At 36.0% G+C, this 21,776-nt stretch overlaps 1 protein-coding gene across 2 annotated transcripts in view; it reads right to left on the bottom strand.

The window, feature by feature from the left end:
* Positions 1-16,516, bottom strand: part of SLC7A11 (solute carrier family 7 member 11) — a 341,695-nt gene extending 325,179 nt beyond the window's left edge. For both annotated transcript variants that reach the window (XR_005722896.1, XM_040250500.1), the window contains exons 1-3: positions 15,774-16,516; positions 12,184-12,310; positions 7,000-7,115 (exon numbers count right to left, since the gene is read on the bottom strand). Coding sequence is in view for 1 of the 2 variants with exons in the window: in XM_040250500.1 (XP_040106434.1) it covers positions 7,000-7,115; positions 12,184-12,310; positions 15,774-16,050 (520 nt within the window). In the remaining variant the exon portion in view is untranslated. The remainder of the gene's footprint in view (positions 1-6,999; positions 7,116-12,183; positions 12,311-15,773) is intronic.
* Between the last annotated feature and the right edge of the window lie 5,260 nt (positions 16,517-21,776).

Genomic DNA, 21,776 nt, shown 5'->3' with positions numbered 1-21,776 from the left:
GTAGTTATTAGCTACAAGCTTTATTTTTAAAAGGTGTATTTTCCCTATACAAACAACAAAAATGAATGAAAATACTTCTTGGGGGATTTTAAAAAAAAACAGAATTCTTACAATTCAGGTTGCAATAGGAAGCTTTCCGTATGTACACTAATGAGTGATCTTCAAAGTTCCAGTTGCCTGATACAATCACTAGCTCATTTCAGAATTTAAGAATTGGTGCAAATGTTTTCAACACATAATATACAATAGCAAAAATATTTTAAATAATCTAGCCTTCTAAATGTAGGCTGATTAAGGTATGTCTTTTAAAGGGGTTACTATGCAGCCATTTAAAATCATGACACAATTAAACATTACATAAAAGATGGTTCATGACATGTTACTGACCAATACAGAAAATTACAGAGAGATGAATAGATGCTACATTAACATATAGGAAGACAGGTAGAAGTCAATGCTACAAACATAAAAATAAAGAAAAGGAAAAATTCTGAAGGACTATTTACCAAAACATTAAGAGAAGGTATCTATAGATGATAGAATATGGAATAAGTTTTAAGTTTAAAAGTTTATTTTTATACACTTTTTAATAATCCTTATAATGAACACAAAGCATTAAGTAAAAAAATCAAAAAAAGCAATTTTCATCTTTGAAAAAAGCTCAAAGATGGGAAGAGTAAGGAACCATACAAAGTTAAAATAGGGGGTTACTAATGAAGAAATGTTTCAAAGGAGACATGATGAGAATGATTAGAAAGGCTGAAGCCCTGAATAAGCTATATGGTAGGCTGAGAGAAATATTCTACCTGTGTTTGAAGCTGGAAACATGAAGAACTAGACAGGTCCATTGTTAATTGCCAAGTGCATTATTTTATCAGAAAGATAAAAAGTAAAATGATTTTTCTCGCCCCTGTAAAAAGCACTTATATACTGAAAATAATTTAATGCAACTCTGCACTCATCGTCATCAACCAGTGATTCTTGTCCTTTTTCTATGCAAATGGTTCTGTGATAAATGAATCATCATATGAAAGGGATTGTTTTTTTAGTTAAGGAGATTCAGCATTGGTCTGAAAATAATTGGACTCATGTTCCCACCAACACAAAAGAGCACTGTTTTCTTTTAAGCAGAGCTCCCAAAAACCCAAACACCATTTCTGAGAGTACTCCACAGTAGAAAAGGGCTATTGTAAAGAGAGGAAGGGAAAAGAGGAGGAAGGAAGAAGAAAAAAAAAAGGAATAGAGGGAGGGAGGAAGGAAGGAAAAGAAGGAGGGGGAAGGGGGAGGGAAAAGAGAGGCATTCTCATATTAGAACCTCTATGTATTTGGGAAGAGGAAAGAAGGTTACTTTCATAAAGAGTGTTAGAATTCAATGCCTATTGAAATAGAAAACAAAAGTGAGTGCTGGGAATTTTATATTTTGTAAAGTTTTCTTAGAAAAATGGAAGACAAAAATCAAACAAATATTATGAATTGATAATCTCACCTTGCTTTCCTCTCAAGCAGCTGAAATCAAAATTCTGGTTAAGCCTGATTTCTCTCAAAAGGTTGCTCAAAACCCTGCTTTATCTGAGCATCCAGACATTGCCCTCATTACTCCATATGCCAAATTCCGGCTGAGACTTACCTCTATGACCCTGAAGAGATACAGCTTAACAAGCAATGAGGCAGCCAGTACAGAGGGACTGTGGAGGTCCTCAGGTGGCGAGAACTGCTGTTTCCTCATGTGTCTTTACAGAGAAGTCTAAGTCCATGTATGTTGCTTATCCAACAATGTTGAAAAGGGATTTGGGATTCACTAAATGCTAAGAGCTTTCAGAGTTTCTGAAACAAATAGTATCTACTCTGGTTTTTATACACTATCTATTTACACTGTAATCATTAAAGAAATCTGAGCAAGCTTTCATCCTAGCTTTACTTCCTTTGAATAATAATTGCTAATTTCATGCATTAAAAATTACCTGTATTGATTTGATCTTATTATTATTTTTTGCTGACCTTAAATGTTACCAAAATGAAAATAGAGAGACATATAGCTTTTATTTACTTATTAATGGTGCTGGTCAGTTTCTAAGAACTGAAATGCAGCAATGAAAGTTATAGGTATAAACTCTGGCAATCAGAAATACATAGGGAAGGGAGCTGTATTTGAAGAGGATGTTTAGAGGGGTGTTAAAAACTGATACAGTGATTTAAGGACTAGCAAGCATTTCTTTCTGTACTTCAGTAATTCAAGTTTGTCTTTTGTTTTGTAGAGGGAGGTTACTAAGTCTGGATATATTGTTTTGTTTTGTTTTGTTTTTCCCAGGTTCAGGTTCTCCCTGGCTTCTGGCTGCTTTGTGCTAAGCTGGTAAAATATATGGACACTGTACGGATGCATCATGGTGAGCTGAAGTGAACTGTCCCACTGTTCTTTGTAGCAGCTGCCTGGGTTGCCCCCATTTTTCTGTTAGCATTTGTTTCCTGGACAGATTCATTGCAGAGAAGCTATGTAGCAATAAAGACCTTTTTGAAGGAGAGAGGCTATATCTAGGATCTCACTACTGGGAATAAAAATGGTAAGCATTAAATAAATGTACACTATTATATGACACATATTGTGTGAAGACCTTACATGAATATTATTTAATCCTCATATCTCTATGACTTGGTTACCATCATCAGCATTATTTTTCAGATGAACAGCTGAGAACCCGGATATTACTTAACTTGTCCATGTTCATAGAGGTAAAGGTGAAGATAAGATGGAAGCCAAGTAAGCTGACTCCAGAGTCCACAATTTTACCAGCAGTTCACAGGTAACAATGAGGAAGCAGGTCAAAAGACACATATGATTTCACTAGTTCTCTCAAACATCTGATGCTCTTCCTCTCTGCTAAGGATCATGTTTATCTTGGCTGGGATTTCAAGACACTTTGATTCCTCATTTTATTTCTCATCCTTCTGAAGGGTTGATTGTTGTTTTGAAGTCCTTGTATATTTCAATACTACATATCTCTACCTAAGAATTGGTTGTCATGGTATTTAGTTATGGTAGAAGAGGAGTAAAGATAGTCCAATTTGGGGTTTAAACAGAGCCACTTTATGTGCAAAATTTGAAAAGCTAGCACAGAACTCACCCTAGACTTTCTTTCATGTAATTTAATGATGCTAGTAGAATACAGTTTGAAAAAATACAGTAATGCATTTATAGAAATGGCTCTCTTTCTCACATCATAATCACAAGTGTTATTTTGCTTACTTTCTCCAATTATTCCCATAGGTTGTCAGAAGAAGCTAATGTTCTTTATTCACCTATGTAAATTAAATAAGAAAACTGAGACTCAGGGAGGTTGTTAGGGATGTGTCTGAGATAAGAGCCCACATCTGACATAAGGAACTTTTATTAGAATATTCTGCCACTCAAGTGTATACTTAAACAGGGTCTGGTTTCAGGAGACCACAACCGAAAACTAAATGTCATTTTAACTCTTGAACATACTTCAGTATTTATTGAAGCTTCGAGGAGAGTGAAAATTCATGAAGTTCCATAGAAAGTAAAGGGAGCAATGGCCCTTTACCTAAGGACACTGGGCTACAGGAGAGAAGACAAAGGTGAATATATAAGATTTCCCTACTCAGCTTCCACTTGCCTGACATGCTTGCCAGAATGGACAAGACTTAGAGTAAGCAAAACCGTTTTTTCTTTAAAGACTTTTTATTTTTTTTAATGTGGACCATTTGTAAAGTCTTTACTGAATTTGTTACGATATTGCTTCTGTTTCGGGTTTCAGTTTTTTGGTTGCTAGGCATGTGGGATCTAGTACCATGCAAAGGATCGAACCTGCATGCTCTGCACTGGAAGGCAGAAGTCTTAACCACTGGCCCACCAGGGAAGGACTCCAAAACTTTTCACTTTTACTAATTTGAGAGAAATGAAGTTGAATACTTTCAAAAGAGGAGAGGAGTAAACCCAACCAGTCTCCTTCATTCATGGGATTTTCCAGGCAAGAGTACTGGGGCAAGAGCACATTTCCTTCTCTACGGGACCTTCCCAACCCAAGGATCGAACCCAGGTCTCTCACACTGCAGACAGATGCTTTACTGTTTGAGCCACCAGGGAAGCCCCAGAGGGGGTATTTAGTATTTAGCAATGCCACACTCCCACCCCACTCTCACTTCTCAAGTGATCAGTTAACATTTCACAAACCCTGAAATCCCTTTTCGTCTATGATTTGACCATAACAATATCCTTCAAGTTTATTCTTCTTCTACACTTGAACTAGAGAATTCAAACTACCACAAATTGCTTCCATCCCTGTAGGAGAACATAGGGAAGCAATTCATGCAATTAAACTCCATTTTCTACATCTCACTAACCTTTCACCCCCAGCAGGCAGAAAATCACCTATCTCCTTGCTTTGAACCATTCAGAATGTGAGATTTGCCCCCAGGTAAATGTCTCCTTTTCTATCTCCATCTCCACCTGCTGTTGCTTTAAAGCTAAGTTCTCAAAGACAGTTTGACTTTCCCAATTAGGCCATTGATTTATACCACCTGCCACCGAGTTGCAAGAATATCTAGTTTCATCTTTCAGTGCTTCTGATCCTAGGAACAAATTTCCTCAGAAACTCAAGCTTGCATCAAAATCTGTAAATTAATGTTATAACTAATGGTAAAAATGGAAGAACATGACTAAGTTCATGCAAGATTTACTCAGGCTCTTTGTTAGTTACACCATCACCAAACTATACTACAGGTTTTGTAAACTGCAACATATTTAATCATTCTTACCTATAACTGCTTTAAATTTTTGATTTGAACAGTTTCCATTTACTCCTCTAAAATACAGTTTTCCCTTTAAAATGTTTAACAGAACTGGGACAAATAAAAGAGCTATCTAGATTTACCAAAATGGTAATGTGTTGTCATTATCTAATTCATTACAAGTCCTTCTCAATCCAAGCTGTGGATTTGTAAATGTTTACATAATATATAATGAAAGTTTGCTGTTACAGCTTTTAATCAGTAACCTCTGATTGGCAATTTACAGAGCTCTCAAAATGCTACCCGTGTTTCTCTTTTCAAATATAATAATTGTGATATGATTCTGCCTCAGTCAGTTGAGAAACAAGAATGAAATGAGTACAACAGTGGCTACTGATCCAGTCCCTAAGTGGAACACTAGATTTATTAAGAACTTTCTATGGGCAAGGCACTCTGCTGAAGTCTTAAAAATCTAACTTCATTCTTCCAGAGCCATTCAAGATAAATTATCATCTCACAGGTAATTTACCAATAAATAAAGCTGATGCTTAATGAGATTTAATATTTAGCCCCAAATCACATAACTGAAAATCCCGACTCTAAATTTCAATTCCGGATTGTTTGCCTCCACAGCCTGAGCTATAACCACAATGCTAAAATGGTTCAAAAAATTAAAACTTCATGGTGTTAGATCTGAACAAAATCTAGTTCATTTACCTCCATTTCCTGCTGCTTGAGAAACGTGAAGACGTGTAATTCTTTAACACCTAGGCATTCCATTAGCTTCTCTACTAGAGAAGAATGCTCATATCTATTCTCATTAAAATCAGTCATGAACAAATAGTTGTTGAGCACAAACAACATACTAGGGGCTATGTGAAGGGCTGGAAACAGCAGTTAGTTAAGGCCCTGGTCTTATGGAACTTGATGAGATGTGTTCCCACAAGAGTATAAAAAGCTACCATTTGTAATTTCACTCTTTAAACTTTTCTAGCATTACTCAGAACACTTTATATACACCTTTTTAATATCATTTAATCTTCAAAGACACCTTATGAGACTGGACATGATTTATAAATAAGAACACTGAGGTGCAGAAAGAAGAAGTGACTTGACCCCAAGTCTCACAGCCGTAGTGTGTGTAAAGGGTAAGATCAATTGAGAACACCATTACCACTCCAGAACTTAGACATATATCATTCAAGTGTTTTTCTTGGTGATTTCTTGTGATTCCACATCACAATTATTACATTTCATGAATTAAGGGAGGAATCCAGGATGAACCTACTTAAGTGCAGCAATATGGAGCCAGTACTAGAGATGTTTTATGTGTAACTCCTCACTCTTTCCTACTAATCACTCAGCTCTCTACTGTGAAATGTTCACCTTTTTCTTACAACAGGAAGTTGGAGTCATATTGAGCCTCACATCACTTACTTCATGTTGCACATGTTCCCCTTTTTTTACTTCCTTTTTTTTTAAAGTTCTAATATCTGTGCCCAATGATGAAAATGAGCAACTTCCTAATTTGGAAATGATAAAGAAAACTCCTATTTGAGAAATGCTGCTGCTGCTGCTGCTGTTACTAAATCGCTTCAGTTGTGTCCGACTCTGTGCGACCCCATAGACGGCAGCCCACCAGGCTCCCCTGTCCCTGGGATTCTCCAGGCAAGAGTACTGGAGTGGGTTGCCATTGCCTTCTCCGTTGAGAAATGCTACTAATAATCAAACGTTGGAAGAAGAGTCTAGTGACCATCAACGGACAGCTAAAATCCGAACACAGAGTGGCAGGTGGTAACACTAGAAAATTCATGAACACAACATATACACCCAACACACATACACCATTCCATGAGGGTAAGTGCCTTATACTTCTACATGTTATTGCTAAGGAAGGATATTTTATAATTCAGAACACCCATTTAAAAATTGGGTTTTCACTTGTAAAAGTCTCTTTTTATGCACAATCAAGTTACTGTTTTACTAACAAGGTTGTTTTGTTTGCCTGTTTTAAAAGATTAGCCATCACATCTATTGACCCAATACAAAATAGGCTTATAATGTTATATCAGGCATCACTCCAAACCCTTATTCTTTTCTTTATTTTCCAACACAAATCTGGCGAGCAGTTGTAAGCAAGAACACCACCATGTGAGGAGTAGTACCACCATGCAAAAAGTCTCCAGAAATTTGGTCTCCAATCACTTTTGTAGGGACTGTTTTCTTTTTCATATTTATACCTATGATACTCACTTATGCCCACAGCTGTAATGAGCTTGATCGCAAGTTCAGGAATTTCACAGTGAATAAAAAATGGTTCCAGAATATAGCGTCCAAATGCCAGAGATATCACAGCAGTGGCTGCAGGGCTAGAAGAAACGCATATTTAGGTTAACCACAGAGAAAAAAATAGCACTTTCACTAACTTTTTCTACCTTGAGGTACTGTTACTCAGCATATGGAACATATTAAATAGAGAAGTCTATGATTTTTCAGAACTCTATATTTGATTCAGTTCAATGACTCAGCCATGTCTGACTCTTTGTGACCCTATGGACTGCAGCACGCCAGGCTTCCCTGTCCATCACCAACTCCTGGAGCCTCCTCAAACTCATGTCCATCGCATCAGTGATGCCATCCAACCATCTCATACTCTGTCGTCCCCTTCTCCTCCCTCTATCATCCCCTTCTCCTCCCTCTATCAATCTTTCCCAGCATCAGGGTCTTTTCTAATGAATTGGTTCTTCACATTAGGTGGCCAAAGTATTGGAGTTTCAGCTTCAGCATTCTCTTCCAATGAATATTCAGGACTGATTTCCTTTAGGATAGACTTGGATCTCCTTGCAGTCCAAGGGACTCTCAAGAGTCTTCTCCAACACCACAGTTCAAAAGCATCAATTCTTTGGCACTCATCTTTCTTTATAGTCCAACTCTCACATCTATACATGACCACTGGAAAACCCACAGCTTTGACTTGACAGACCTTTGTTGACAAAGTAATGTCTCTGCTTTTTAATATGCTGTCTAGGTTTGTCATAGCTTTTCTTCCAAGGAGTAAGAGTCTTTTAATTTCATGGCTGCAGTCACCATCTGCAGTGATTTTGGAGCCCAGAAAAATAAAGTCTATCACTGTTTTGTTTCCCCATCTATTTGCCATGAAGTAATGGGACCAGATGCCATGATCTTAGTTTTCTGAAGGTTGAGTTTTTAGCCTATATTTGATTAGGTCATCACAGATATTCCAAATGAAGTACTGTCTGCAACTTTGGTAGCTAGTTTTTAAACTTCACATCTGCTTGGGAACAAGGCTGAGTGCTGTCAGTTTTTCTTCTTCCCGCCCATATTTAACTTTTTTCTTAAAAATCTAGTTTATTACTTGAGATCCAATAGGGCTGGGCCATACAAGAAATAGTCTCCTTTCTCAGAAAGTCAACGATTAAACTACAGCAAAATAGGGATGAGTTAACAGCACAGTCTAATGGGTTCAGAAAAGGAACACAAAACTCAACTTTAAAAAATTAGTATTAATAAGTGTTCATTGCAAATATATGCTTACATGCTTGACATTGTATTAGTCTAGATTTTTCCAAACAGAAAAACCTTGAAAAGCCAAGTGATTATTCTTAACTCCATAGAAATATTTAGGTGAAAAGTATGTGTTGAAAAACAAAATTAGTCTTGTAATTTTATAAATAGAGAAAACATGAATGAGATAAGAAAATGAAATAAGTTCAGGTATATAGTAAAACAGGTAGCAAATGATTCTATTTTAGCTTTTCAACTTTCTGTTAGAAAATGACACAGGCCTTTCCAGTTTAAATATACTGCATATGAATGCATGTTTGTTAGATACACAGGCAAGTCAATGGAATTATTAAATTTCCCATGCCAAGTCTTCCATTTCAGTTTATCTTCCATCTCATGGTTACTCAACCTCCAGGTCTAACACCTAGATTGTCAGGAAACCAACCACCATTATGTATTCCAACCCTGACCTGCTGGTATTAGAAACCAAGATAGATTTATTTATTTTTAATTGGAAGATAACCGCTTTACAATATTGTGTTGGTTTCTGCCAGCATCAATAGGCATACATATGTCCCCTTCTTCTTGAACCTCCCTCCCAGCTCCCACCCAATCCCAACTCCCCTAGGTAGATACAGAGTACCAGATTTGACCTCCTTGCATCATATAGAAAATTCCCACTGGCTATCTATTTTATCTGTGATAATGTATATGTTTCAAGGCTACTCTCTCAAATCACCCCACTCTCCTCCTCCCCCATGTCCATAAGTCTGTTCTTTAGGTCTGCATCTCCACTGCTACCCTGCAAATAGGTTTATCAGTACCATCTTCCTAGAATCCATTCATATGTGTGAATATACAATATTTGTTTTTCTCTTTCTGACTTCACTGTGTATAACAGGCTCTAGGTTCATCCACCTCACTAGAACTGACTCAAAAGTGTTGTTTTATAGCTGAGCAACATTCCACTGTACATATGTACCACATCTTCTTTATCCATTCATCTGTCAATGGACATCTAGGTTGCTTCCATACCCTGGCTATTGTAAACAGTGCTGTGATAAATACTGGGGTGCATGTGTCTTTTTCAATTATGATTTCCTCAGTGTAGATGTGCAGTAGTGAGATTTATTGATTTTTTTTTCCAAGACAATCTCCTCCTGACCACAAGACAATTTTTCTTATTCTCCATCATTTATAAACTTCTGATGTGTAAATTAAAATCTAATTATGTCATTTTAGTGCTTTCAAAACATAGAATCCACAAAAATCCTTCAATACAAGGCTCCATCTGGTCAAAACTTTCTCTTCCTCTTCAGTGTGCTTCCTCCCACTAGAAGGATCTGAATACCCTTTGCTAGAGCCCCTGAAACTCACTGACAGTTTCTTATACCTCAGGTCTTAGTTCAATCTTTTTCCCAAGGAAGCTTCTTCAGTCCTCTAATTGCGTTAGATCTCCCAGAGTATACTCTCTTATGGAACTTCATAGCCCCCCTTTCACGTGTGTATCACAGTAGCAACTTTTTATTCTCTTACATGATGTCTTGATTGATAATTGTTTCCCTCACTTGACCGTGAGCTTCATGAGTATGACTGTGTGCATATCAATCACTATTTCATCCTCAGTGTATAGTAAAGTGTCTGTCACACAACAGAAAACTAATGAATACATGGTGAATGCATGGATTCAAATGACCCCGATGTATGATTTCTTTTTAAGATTTGTTACAGATTATTTCTGACAAAAGTGGCTTAATCTGAAGTACAATTTTAATAGTAAATATTTAGGTACCATGGGTACTTTCAATGGAAGAGGAATGTTATATGACTCAGGTACTTTGTCACCCCTCAAGTCATTCATTACTCTGAGAGAACAACTGAGTAATGTGAGTCCATATCACAAAGAAACATATGCATCCATTACAAAAGCTTCTAGAAAATATTTAGGTAATTGCTTCCCTAAACACATACCCGGTGAAGTAGCTATCTAAGGTAATATGATTATAAGCTACTTGAGAAGAAGAACTGAGGCTCACTTCACTTTAGATCTTTTTAACTTGCCATACATCACTCAGTAGCATAGTCTGCGGAATGAACAGATGAATGAATGAGCACTGTGTTGGTGCTACCAGTGCAAATGGAATGATCAAGTCCATCATAATGCTGAGCAGTTAACCAAAGTATGGCTAACCAACACAATTAGCCAGTACATGGCTGGAGAGGGACTCCAGCTCAGCTGCATCAGGCCCCAAAGCCCACTATTCTGACAGGCCACCACTCTAAATAAGAATTGTACTTATTTAACTACTGAGTATATTTTATTCAAACTATTAGGGTTGGCAAAAAAATCTGTTAGGGATTTTCCATGCCATCTTAATGGAAAAACCTGAATGAACATTTTGGCCAACCCAATATAACTTACTGAAAGATTGAATATTTACTAAATTTTTCAACTGCTATTCAAAAAGAATTTAATATATGACAATCAGTGCATTTAATATATGACAATAAGTAGTATAAGAGTTACAAAAAGTGAGAGACCTGGTTTTATATGCTTGAAATGCTTGCAGTTTTAACATGGAAACAGAGCACAGATTCCTAAAATATTCAGTAAGAATATAAGCCAGCATGTTCAATGTCAAATGAGAAGCAGAGACTGCATTTTTTTTTTCCAGAAGAATTAAGAGAGAAAAGAAATACTATAAACTAGGGTGAACAGGAAATTAACTGTGGAAAAGATAGAACTTAAGTTGACCTTTGAAGAGTAATCTTCATATTATCAGAAAAGAGTAGAAGGCACCTCCCAGGCAAATCCCAGAGTTTAGAAAAAGAACAAAATACTTCTTTATCATTATTTCATAATAATAAGTTTTAAATAATGCAAAATTGCTTAAAATGAGAACAGACTTAACAAAGATGTAAATACTATTCTAAGCTCTTTGCTACAAAAAAAAACTCCTAGGACTATAAAAATCAAGATTAGTGTTAAGTCAATACTTATTAGCTCTGCATTTACCACTTAGCTCTAAATGATAGGATAAGAGCTCACAGGAGCTTTCAGCTGTGTAAGTCTGATAAGTTTACAGTAAGAACAAGTTTCTTTCATTATTTCTGTTAAATTCTGCTGTCAGAATGTGCTAGTCACATTTCATGGAAGCAGTTTGCTTTAAGGATAATCTGAAGTTCTCACGTGACATCATAAGTTTCCCACAAAATTGGAGGAAATTTGCTATTCAGAGTGACTTAGCATTATTTGGTTTGATTTTAAACCATGGCAATCAGGAAGGGGAATGCATTTTTACAACAATATAATCAAAAAGCTTTTCGCAACTGTAGTTCACTGATTTGTTTAACGTGAGGATATGAGTCACTGTGACAAGTGTGTGTGTTTGTTTTGTTTTGTTTTTTTTTTTGGTAGAATATAAAACTTGATGACATACTAAGTTGCTAGGAACAGAAGTTTCCTAGTCTCGAAAACTGAGTAAACTTAAGATGGCTTAATGGTGTGATCTACAAGAAGGAAAACCCCAGTTCCTAGGAGAATATTTAATTTTGTCAAATTACAATTTATAATCAAACAAAAGGTCTGATTTATCATGGTAGATTTTGACAATTCACATTCTTTTAGGTCAGCATCTTTCCTGAAAATGATTTAGAGAATAGTTGAATATTAACAACAAGCAGATGCTTTGAAAGTTTGGCATGGTTCGAAAACTACTGCCAGTGGCAAAATGGCACTAAAAACATTAATTGAGAAAGGTATTTCATCCCAGATTTTATGTCCTGAAGGAGACATATTTACCACATAGTCATGCATATTTCTAGTTATTTAAAAATAATCAAAGTGATTCAAAAATGGGATAATGAATAGATTTATTTTTCCTTAATCTTTTTTTCTGTCTAGGCTCTTACCGTATTATGAGCAGTTCTACCCAGACTCGCACAAAAGCTGGTAATGGGCCAAAGACTTCTAGAATATATGTGTAATGACCACCAGATTTCTTTATACTAGTTCCCAGTTCAGCATAGGACAAGGCTCCTGTGAAATAATTGTGATAAAAAGGCACAAGTTAAAATATTACCAAGTCATCCAGCAGTAGAATGGACACAGCAGTATTTCATGAGATGACACTACTTCCTTTGGTTTGAATGACACCCTTTTTCAAATTAAACAATACTAATCAAATTCCTAAGAACCTCCAAATTCCCGTTGTAACTTCCTCATGCTTGAAATCTCGTTCATTCTGTTCAAGGTAATTTTACCTGAAATGGTAAAGACAAACTTCTAAAACAATATAATATTATTAAGAATTTTGAATCCACAATCCATTTTTGAAGAACATAATTTCACATCAAGACAAAGAATTATATCAAATTGACCTCACTATATTGAGCATCCTTTTAATAAATGATGTTTTTGTGACACATCAAAATAAATTAAATTCCTTTCTTCTCCTGAAAAGTATTGTCTCAAGATTTTGGAAGGCTTCATTTAATTTATAGGGTATGTTTTGTTTATCAACAAAATTAATTTGACTCAGATATTCTATTTTTAGGAAAGTTTCTTATGGATGTATTTCAGAGTATCATTCCTGGGTGACTGAAATAAAAGTTTTGAAAAAGAGATGCTTTAACATATTTATGAACATGGAGATAAAATTAATTATGAACCAATTTTTAACATTTAGCAATAAAATTCACAAAGATTTGAGCAGATTATGTAATCTCCCCAAACCTGTTTCATAAGGGGATTGTGTGTATAAGTATGAAAATGAATGTCAAGGACAGTAATAGGCCTGACACACAGAAAGCACCTCATGAAATACAGCTTTACCTACTACTGTGAGCAACTTATTGTATATATAATGAAAAGTATATCTTGACATTATGTGAAAAGTTCTACCCATACTGTTAAGTATTCAAATGTAAGACATAATTTGTGCCTGAGCTACTCTGGAGACTAAAAGCATGAGAATTATTACTAATCAGTAGAGCTTCAGGTAGAACTGTCCAACATAAGCATAATTTGGATATTCAGCAAAATCTTAGTGTTGCTTATCCTATTTCCAAACTAGAACTGTATCAGAGTCACCTGGGAACAATTTTTTAATTAAAATAAAAAATACAACCACTAAGGCCATCCCCTAGACCTACTCTCTGATCAAGAGAAGTCAGACTCTTCGACAGAGGAATCAAAGAAAATCTATTATTTTTAAATTAGCACAGCTAATTCTAAAGTAACTTAGTCTACAGATGGATAGTTGGGAATCACTGATACAGTTTGTCCACTTAAAACTAACTATAACTACTTGCAGTTCATTCTCTATTGGAAACCAATTGCCATGTTGGTAGACTGTACAAAAAATCATCCAATATTAAATGTTATTAGAAAATGTCTTAAGAACCTCAGAATTTATCTCCAGAGACTCAATACCTAGACCTGTGTATTCTTTGGTTAAACTCCAGGATGGTTGCCCCAGGTTTAAATTGAGTGCTGGGAAAGTGAAATTTTCATTTGAAGGTCTCAGGCTCCATAACCATATTAGTCAGATGAAAACAGTTCAAAATAGGATGTAAGAACCCATGTATTTAACCTGGCTTTAGACAAAATTAACCACAATATACACATTCTATACTCTTAGTTCCAGAGTTTTAAGACAAAGAATTTTTTCCCTTATATTTTGCTTTGCTTTCTGTTAGGAAGGCACTCTGTCAAAAGTTCCTAGGAGCTCGTGACCAACGTAATGCAAACATGGATAAATAGATTAGTATAGAAGCATATTCCCTGTGATTAGTAATCAAAGAATACCAACTCAAGTGTAAACTTAGCTAGTCTCATTAGTTTATTTTTAATCACTTGAGATGACACACTTATGCAGAAGCATATTTTCTTAGTACAAGTCAACATCACTTTAGTTAATGCTCAGAGCCACCCATTTTATCATATCTGAATAGCCTTTTATAGTATACAAAAATGGAATCACTTAGTGGGAGCTGCATGCACACAGGATACAAAATCCAGGAAACTGGTTATGGTTTCTCCTATTAGACGATGATTTATTCTGAATATACCAAGTGTTGGGGAAGATTAAAGGCCAAGGGTACACAAAATCATTTAAGAAGATCAATAAGTAGGTTTCTCTTTGTCTATAAATGTGTATGCCACATCATATGAATACCATAAACCCTCTGTAAACACCTAAATATAATTCCTCTGTTGATATTTCTATACTAAGTTTTTATTTCAACAAGTTTTGTTTAAAATACTTTCTTCCTAATCATGAAAATTTGAGTTCTCTAGATAAATGTTCAAACCAATGCATGAAAAACATTGCCAAGACCTTCAGAATAAACAGGTTGGTCCATGTAGGACCAAGAGTTAGTAGTACTTGGTCCTAGAGAGTTAGGACAAAGAGTTAAAACCTTTAAAGAGCAGTATCTTTTGGAACAAAAAAAGCACTATTAGCCAGAGAAGAGCAAATATATCTTAGACATTTTCCCCATAGTATAAGTACAATTTAGTTTTCTTGACCATTCACCAGTTTTTAACACCTTTACAGCTAATCCAAGAAGCATTCCAGTCATATGCCCACCTCATGAGGGGACATTTATTATCTCTTTATTATTAATTATGACATCAATAAAAGAGATCTAGGTTTTGAAAAAAAGTTAATAATCACATTTCTTCTACCAGTTCTACCAATTCTGTTGAGACTAACTCTGCAGATAGGTGGACAAATGACCTGTCTCCGAAGACCAAGTGAACTGTAAACGAAGAAAACAGAGCTGGGCAAACAGCAAGCTAATACCCAATTCCAATTTTACAATTTATATTGCAAAAATTTATGGGTACTGGGGAGAGATGAAAAGTACAAAAAAATGTGAAATATGCTCACACCCTTGCAATAATCCGTTACAAAAGGAGCTGAATTATGTGCCATCACACTTCGATCCACATTCAAGGACTTTTGAAAGAAGACTAAGAACTGACAAGCACATGAAGTTAAAAAAATTAAAAGGGAAAAGACTGCCATTCATTTGTTTTGCCAATAAAAAGTCAGTAAAACTTCTGCTGAGAACTCAGTTCTGTGTCGAAACAGGCCACACTGGGTTTCACTTCACAGGTGTTTCATTCAGCTTGCCAGCTGCCAAGACACCCCAAACATACCTTCACTGAGCACAAGTGCCGGGTACAGAAAATTCACCTGTATTTTACTGGGTCATCAAAGTTAGCATCAACATTCAATGCCAAAGGAAAAAGTCAGCACATAGAGCGCCTTGGTCAGGAAAAGAGAGCATAGACTTAGGATGCAATTTCAGGGAACTCAGCATTCTGCCAACAGTGGACAGTGTGCTTAGATACTTCGCATACCTCTCCTAAAATCAGAAAATCTAGGGTAGCCTTTGCCATTCATTCACTCCTTTGAAATCTCCCTCTGCTCTCCCAGACAGCACAGTGCTCAGCCCCACAGACACACCCCCAGAGAAGCAGGAACACTCACCAAACAGTGACAGAACCCCACAGACCGTCCAGACCACCAGGGACAAGCCCACGCTGCCTGTGTTCTGGAGCACGCCCTTAGGAGAGATGAAGATTCCTGCTCCGATGATGGTGCCAATGATGATGGAGATTCCTCTCAACAGAGTGATTTTCTTCTTCAGCACAACTTTCTCCTGCCCAGGTGGCTCCTTGCCGCCCACGGCAGGCAGCCTCCCATTAACACTGCCCTGCAGGTAAGCCCCATTGGAGATGGTGGACACCACAGGCTTTCTGACCATGGTAGTGACCCGCAGGGGGAAAAGGAAATGAAAAAAAAAATTGTTTTTTAATTCCAAACTTTCAACTGTGGTGTCTCTTGGGGTGACTGACCGATCTAATCTCTTTCCTTTTTGCTTTCAGATTCGCAGTGATATTGTGCTCCCAGGTAAAAGAGCTAAGGTGTATTTTCACCTTCCGCGATCTAATTACACCTCAGAAACACCTGTGTGTTCGATCATGGTGCTCTGGTTCGTTCACCTCCCCGACTACCCCTGCTGCTGCGGCTGCTGCTGCCGCCCTATCACTACAGACCAGATCAGCTTCCTCATGGGCTGGTATTTAAGCGCCTGCCTGTCACACCAACTTACTCCAGCTAGATGATGATGCAAATTCTCCAGGTTTGCATCAGCCACATGAGAAAGCTCCAGCATTACTCAGCTCTTTTTTTTTTTTTAAACACGAGCAGCAAGTTGCTCAACTGACCAAAGCTTTCAAAGAACAAAGCACACACTTAAAAGGGATTTTAACCAATCCAGAAGTAGTAAATTCAGAACAGACCTTCCCAGAGATTTCAAGCAACTCCTAGTGAAAGCTCTTTACACGAGAAGAAAATTAAAAATGAAACAGGAAACGATCACTACGTTGTAAGAAGTTTCTTTTTTCTTTAATGTACATATGAAAAGGTTTACACCAACCTTTTAATCACGGAGCATAACCCAAAGCTGCACTGTTTATAAAAACAAAATTTAGTTTTCATAATGCTTCCTGCTTACTTAAATTTCTTTTTATTTTGGGTTTCCTAGCAACACAGTCAAATCTAATATTTACAGAGCTAGAAGGATTCTGTAAAGCTGCTGTCATGCACAAAACAACTGTGAGCTTTACTTAACATTAAAGATAAAAACTATTTCTTACTACCAATAATACACCGGTACTTAAAACTGCCACCTTAGTATGACTACTTCAAAAATTAATGACTCCAGAAAATAGTCATTTTTTGATTCTTATTAGTGCTAGGTGACCTCCTAAACTAAGTATTCATAAAAGATATACCCTTCATTTGCATGTTATTCCAACAAGTTACCAAAAATATCTAATTTCAAAATTAACCAACATTTACAATGATATAAACATATGCATATAACAAAAGCTTGAAAACAGATACACAGAATAATAATTGAGAAAGTATTCACATTATGTAGGATTTTTGTCTAAAGTATACAGACTATTGTTACATTATGATTCTAAATTTTAAATATATTAGTAATATAAGCTAAAATTAAAATGCTTAGTTTGAAATTGCAAGAAAGGCAAACATGTTTAAACCCTATTAACTTTCTTAATCAAGTATTCATTAAACAAATACCAAAAGAAATCTCAGCTACCACTTTTGGCTGTGGTCATAGGTGGTTGTGGATTTTAGTGAGAAGAATTAGTCATCATTACTCTGAGTCTACATTTACAAACACTATTAAATATGTTTCTGAACATCTGAGCAAAAACAACAGACAGCAAACGTGTGTGTGAGAGGTGGCAATGGGGATGAGGAGGTAAGCCAGGATGACACAAGAAAGAAGCAGCCACTTAAAAGTGGAGTTCAGACCATTTTCTCTTATGCTGGCACCTGAGCAAATTATACCACATCAATGCAAGTAACTGAGGCTACATCATTTCCCTTTTGTATAATCTACCTAAACCCAAATACTTTGCTTTGAGTATACCAAGTTAGTGTTTTTATCAAGCCAAAATAAATACTTTTTCCCAGCTGCATGTTTTTTAAAAAATAAAAATAGTTAGTTTTCCTCATTCAATCTTGTTGAAATGCCAAAGAAAGAAATAAAAGGGAAAAAAAGAAGCTAAAGGAAAATTCTTCCTCTATTTCTCTTCCTCCTCCTACATGTCCTTTAATCACACAGTTCTCTTGATTCATGTACATAATGAAGAGAGGAGAGGACTCTGTTTTCCAAAAAGGGGAAACAGATTACCTCTGAAGAAATATGATTTAAAAGTAGCATGTTAGAATCTCAGAAAAGGTTTCCCATCTCTAACATAGAGCCACAGTTTAATTTTAAATTTTGTGCTAAATGACAGAGCTAATAAATTGACAGTAAGCCTGCACTCAGACAGAAGTTAGATAAAGTCTAAAGGAGGAAAAATATTCTCTTAAGAATAAATAACACTCCCCTCCAAACGAGGGGAAAAAATGTTTTTGAAGAAAAGTTGTTGAAGTTCGTCTAATGGCCAAAAGGATTGGACTATCATATATAGTCACATTCCAAAACTCTGCAAAGCTGCAGATAGTTACCAAAGACACCAGTATATCTCATCCAATCACACAGAAATCTGCAAAAAAATGTAGTTTACAGAGAAAATGTTGAGTTATTTTCAGGGTTACCTTAGAAATCAATAGTCCTAAATTTATAAATTAGAAAATTGTGTGGTCTTCAAATATGTGTGTACCATAAAAATTAGTTCTAAGCAAATGCATTTATAGTCTCCCCCTGCTTTAGGCCTATTTTAAGCATTGGGAGACTATTTTAGTGTTATTTACAAATATTAACTTAGTGCCCAAAGAATAGCCACCACAGCAGGGTTACGATAGTCAAGGCATGAAAGCAACCTAAATATCTGACAGAGGAATGGATAAAGATATGGTGTATATATATATATATACAATGGAATATTACTCAGCCTTCAAAAAGAATGAAATACTGCATTGCTGCAATATGGATGGACCTAGAGAGTGTCAAACAGAATGAAGTAAGTCAGACAGAGAAGGAGAAACATAGTATGGCATCTCTTATGTGTGGAATCTAAAAAGAAATGATACAAATGAACTACTTACAAAACAGAAAGAGACACACAGATTTAGAGAATGAATTTATGGTTGCCAGAGGGGAAGGATCAAGGAAAGGGATAGTTAGGGGGTTTAGGATAGACATGTACACACTGCTATATTTAAAATGAATAACCAACAAGGCCCTATTGTATAGCACAGGAAACTCTGCTCAATGTTATGGGGCCCCTTGGATGTGAGAGGAGTTTGGAGGAGAATGGATACATGTATATGTATGGCTGAGTCCCTTTTCTGTTCACACGAAACCATCACATATTGTTAATCGGCTATACTCCAATACAAAGTAAAAAGTTAAAAAAAAAAAAGAGATCCAAATAGATAAAAGCACAGAATTAGGTACTGTGGGACAGAAAAGATATGAATCTACAGAAACCTCAAACTATAATTTAAAGGAATTTTTACTATAATTTAAAGGAATTTTTCCATCTTCAAACTGCCTGGTAGAGCCATAAAAGTATTTATGCTCCTTGACTCCCTCCCAAGAAAATGATACAAAAGACAACCTATAGTCCCAGTGATGCTTACTGCAGCATTGTTTACCATCACAAATATTTTTAAAACAAACTAAATATCCAATTACTAGAAGTTACATGAACTATGAATTATAATACAAATCATTGAAGTTTACAAAGATTATGTGGAATAAAAAGCTATTAAATGAAAATGGAACATTTTTTGACACAGTAATTAAAACAATAAAATTATGTCTGCATAGAAGACAAGAACTAGAAGGTAAAACTGAGTTTGACTTGTCAAGGTGTTAGGGTGACTTGTCAGGGTGAAAACTCAGTTTGCCTTGTCAGGGTGTTAGGGTGACTGTATCCTTGTCATTTGGCTTCTTCTCTTTCATTTTCATTTCCATGAATGCTGTTCATGCAAAAATTTTTATTGCTTTTTTAAAAAAGAATCTAGCTATTGACAATCTATTTTATCTTAGATCCTATTTTACCCTCCATAAAATAGGGATAAAAATAATATTTAAAAACAGATGTAATATGTCATTGTAGCTTCTCTTTTCTGCTGATAACTTCTGTCCCATGATTATTAATATGGACATATAATGAATGACCTGGTCAAAAATAATCATCTCCCCACCTGCAGGGTATAGGAGGAATGCGGCCTGAGCTAGGATATTTCTAAACAGATTAGGTTTATTTTTGCTCATATGACCCCAGAACAACTGGTGGCCCTGTCCTCTGCCATGTTGAGAAAACCCTCATGAAATAAGAGAATAAGCAGAGAAGAGGGATACTTAGAAAGTCCCAGTATCATCAAGCCCTCTTTTACTTCCTAAGTAGCCCAGATTGGCTGTGGATCCCGAAGATCTTCCTTTAATTCTCTAAAGCTATCATTAAAACGGGATTTAAAGTTATTTGATAGTACCTACTAAAGTTAGATGCTTCCCTGGTGGCTCAGAGGTTAAAGCATCTGCCTCTAATGTGGGAGATCTGGGTTCGATCCCTGGGTTGGGAAGATCCCATGGAGAAGGAAATGGCAACCCACTCCAGTATTCTTGCCTGGAGAATCCCATGGAGGGAGGAGCCTGGTGGGCTACAGTCCACAGGGTTTCAAAGAGTCAGACACAACTGAGCAACTTAATTTTCACTTTCACTTTCTTTCTCTAAAGTTAAACATATAGATACCTTTTGACCAATAAATCCCACTCTTATGAATTTGCCTGCCCAATAACAATGCAGGACATTCATGTACCAAAATACATGGATAAGAATATTCATAGTAGCTTCCCTGGTGGCTCAGAGGTTAATGCGTCTGCCTGCAATGCAGGAGACCTGGGTTCAATCCCTGGGTTGGGAAGATCCCCTGGAGAAGGAAATGGCAACCCACTCCAGTATTCTTGCCTGGAGAATCCCATGGACTGAGGAGCCTGTTGGGCTATCGTCCACAGGGTCGCAAAGAGTCGCACACGACTGAGCGACTTCACTTTGACTTTTACTTACAGTAGCCAGTACTGAAAATAATACATATATACATAAACAGTAGAATGGACAGATGCACCACTGTATTTGTTTTGTGAAATATTACAAGATAATGAAACAGATGGACAATATAGCTATGTACAGCAATATTGATAGCTATTGCATTGTGTTAGAAGACAGATGCAAAACATACATATTGTATGATTTAATTTACATAAAATTGAAAAACAAGTAACTTCTATTGTGTGAAAACTCAGATAGCTATCTTTGGGGGATAAGTGGATTTAAGTGATTGGGGGAAGAGGGCACAGAGGCGGTTCTAGGATCCTGTGTGCAATTTAACAACCTGGTAAATACCTATGTCTTTTAACTGGGTTGCAAACTTATATTTTTATACTTTTCTGTATGCATGTTAAAATTCAATTTTTAAAAAAGAAGTATTTTACTTGAAAATTCACAGCATTCTCTCAAAAATAGATAGATCAAGCAGACAAATAAGCAACATCATAGAAAATCTGCAGATTATGATAAACAAATTTAAGATGGTCATTCTATAGAGAACTTCCTATTCACCAAATAAAACACAGATTATTTTAGAGCATATAGAAAGCATTATTCAAAATGCCATGTCTAAGACACAACTGAAACCCCAATAAGGTTTCAAAAAATTACACACAAGCTACAGACTCTTGCCATTATGCAATAAAATTAGAAATTAGTAACATTTATAAAATGTAAGACAATAAATCTTGCATGTCTGTAAATTAAAAATCATACTATCAACTTGTTTTTAGGTTAAAGAATGAAAGTGAGAAAAAATATTCAGAAAATAATTAAAATTGTATAATAACAAAAACTATATGTTCGAATTTGTGAGACTCTGTGAAAATTACTTAAAGGAAAACTGAAAGCTATAAATTACATTAATAAGAAAATAAGGAAATTTTAGAGC

The sequence above is a fragment of the Oryx dammah genome, unplaced genomic scaffold, assembly GCF_014754425.2.
Source record: "Oryx dammah isolate SB20612 unplaced genomic scaffold, SCBI_Odam_1.1 HiC_scaffold_12, whole genome shotgun sequence".
NCBI lineage: Eukaryota > Metazoa > Chordata > Mammalia > Artiodactyla > Bovidae > Oryx > Oryx dammah.
This window is presented reverse-complemented; position numbering and strand designations above follow the sequence as displayed.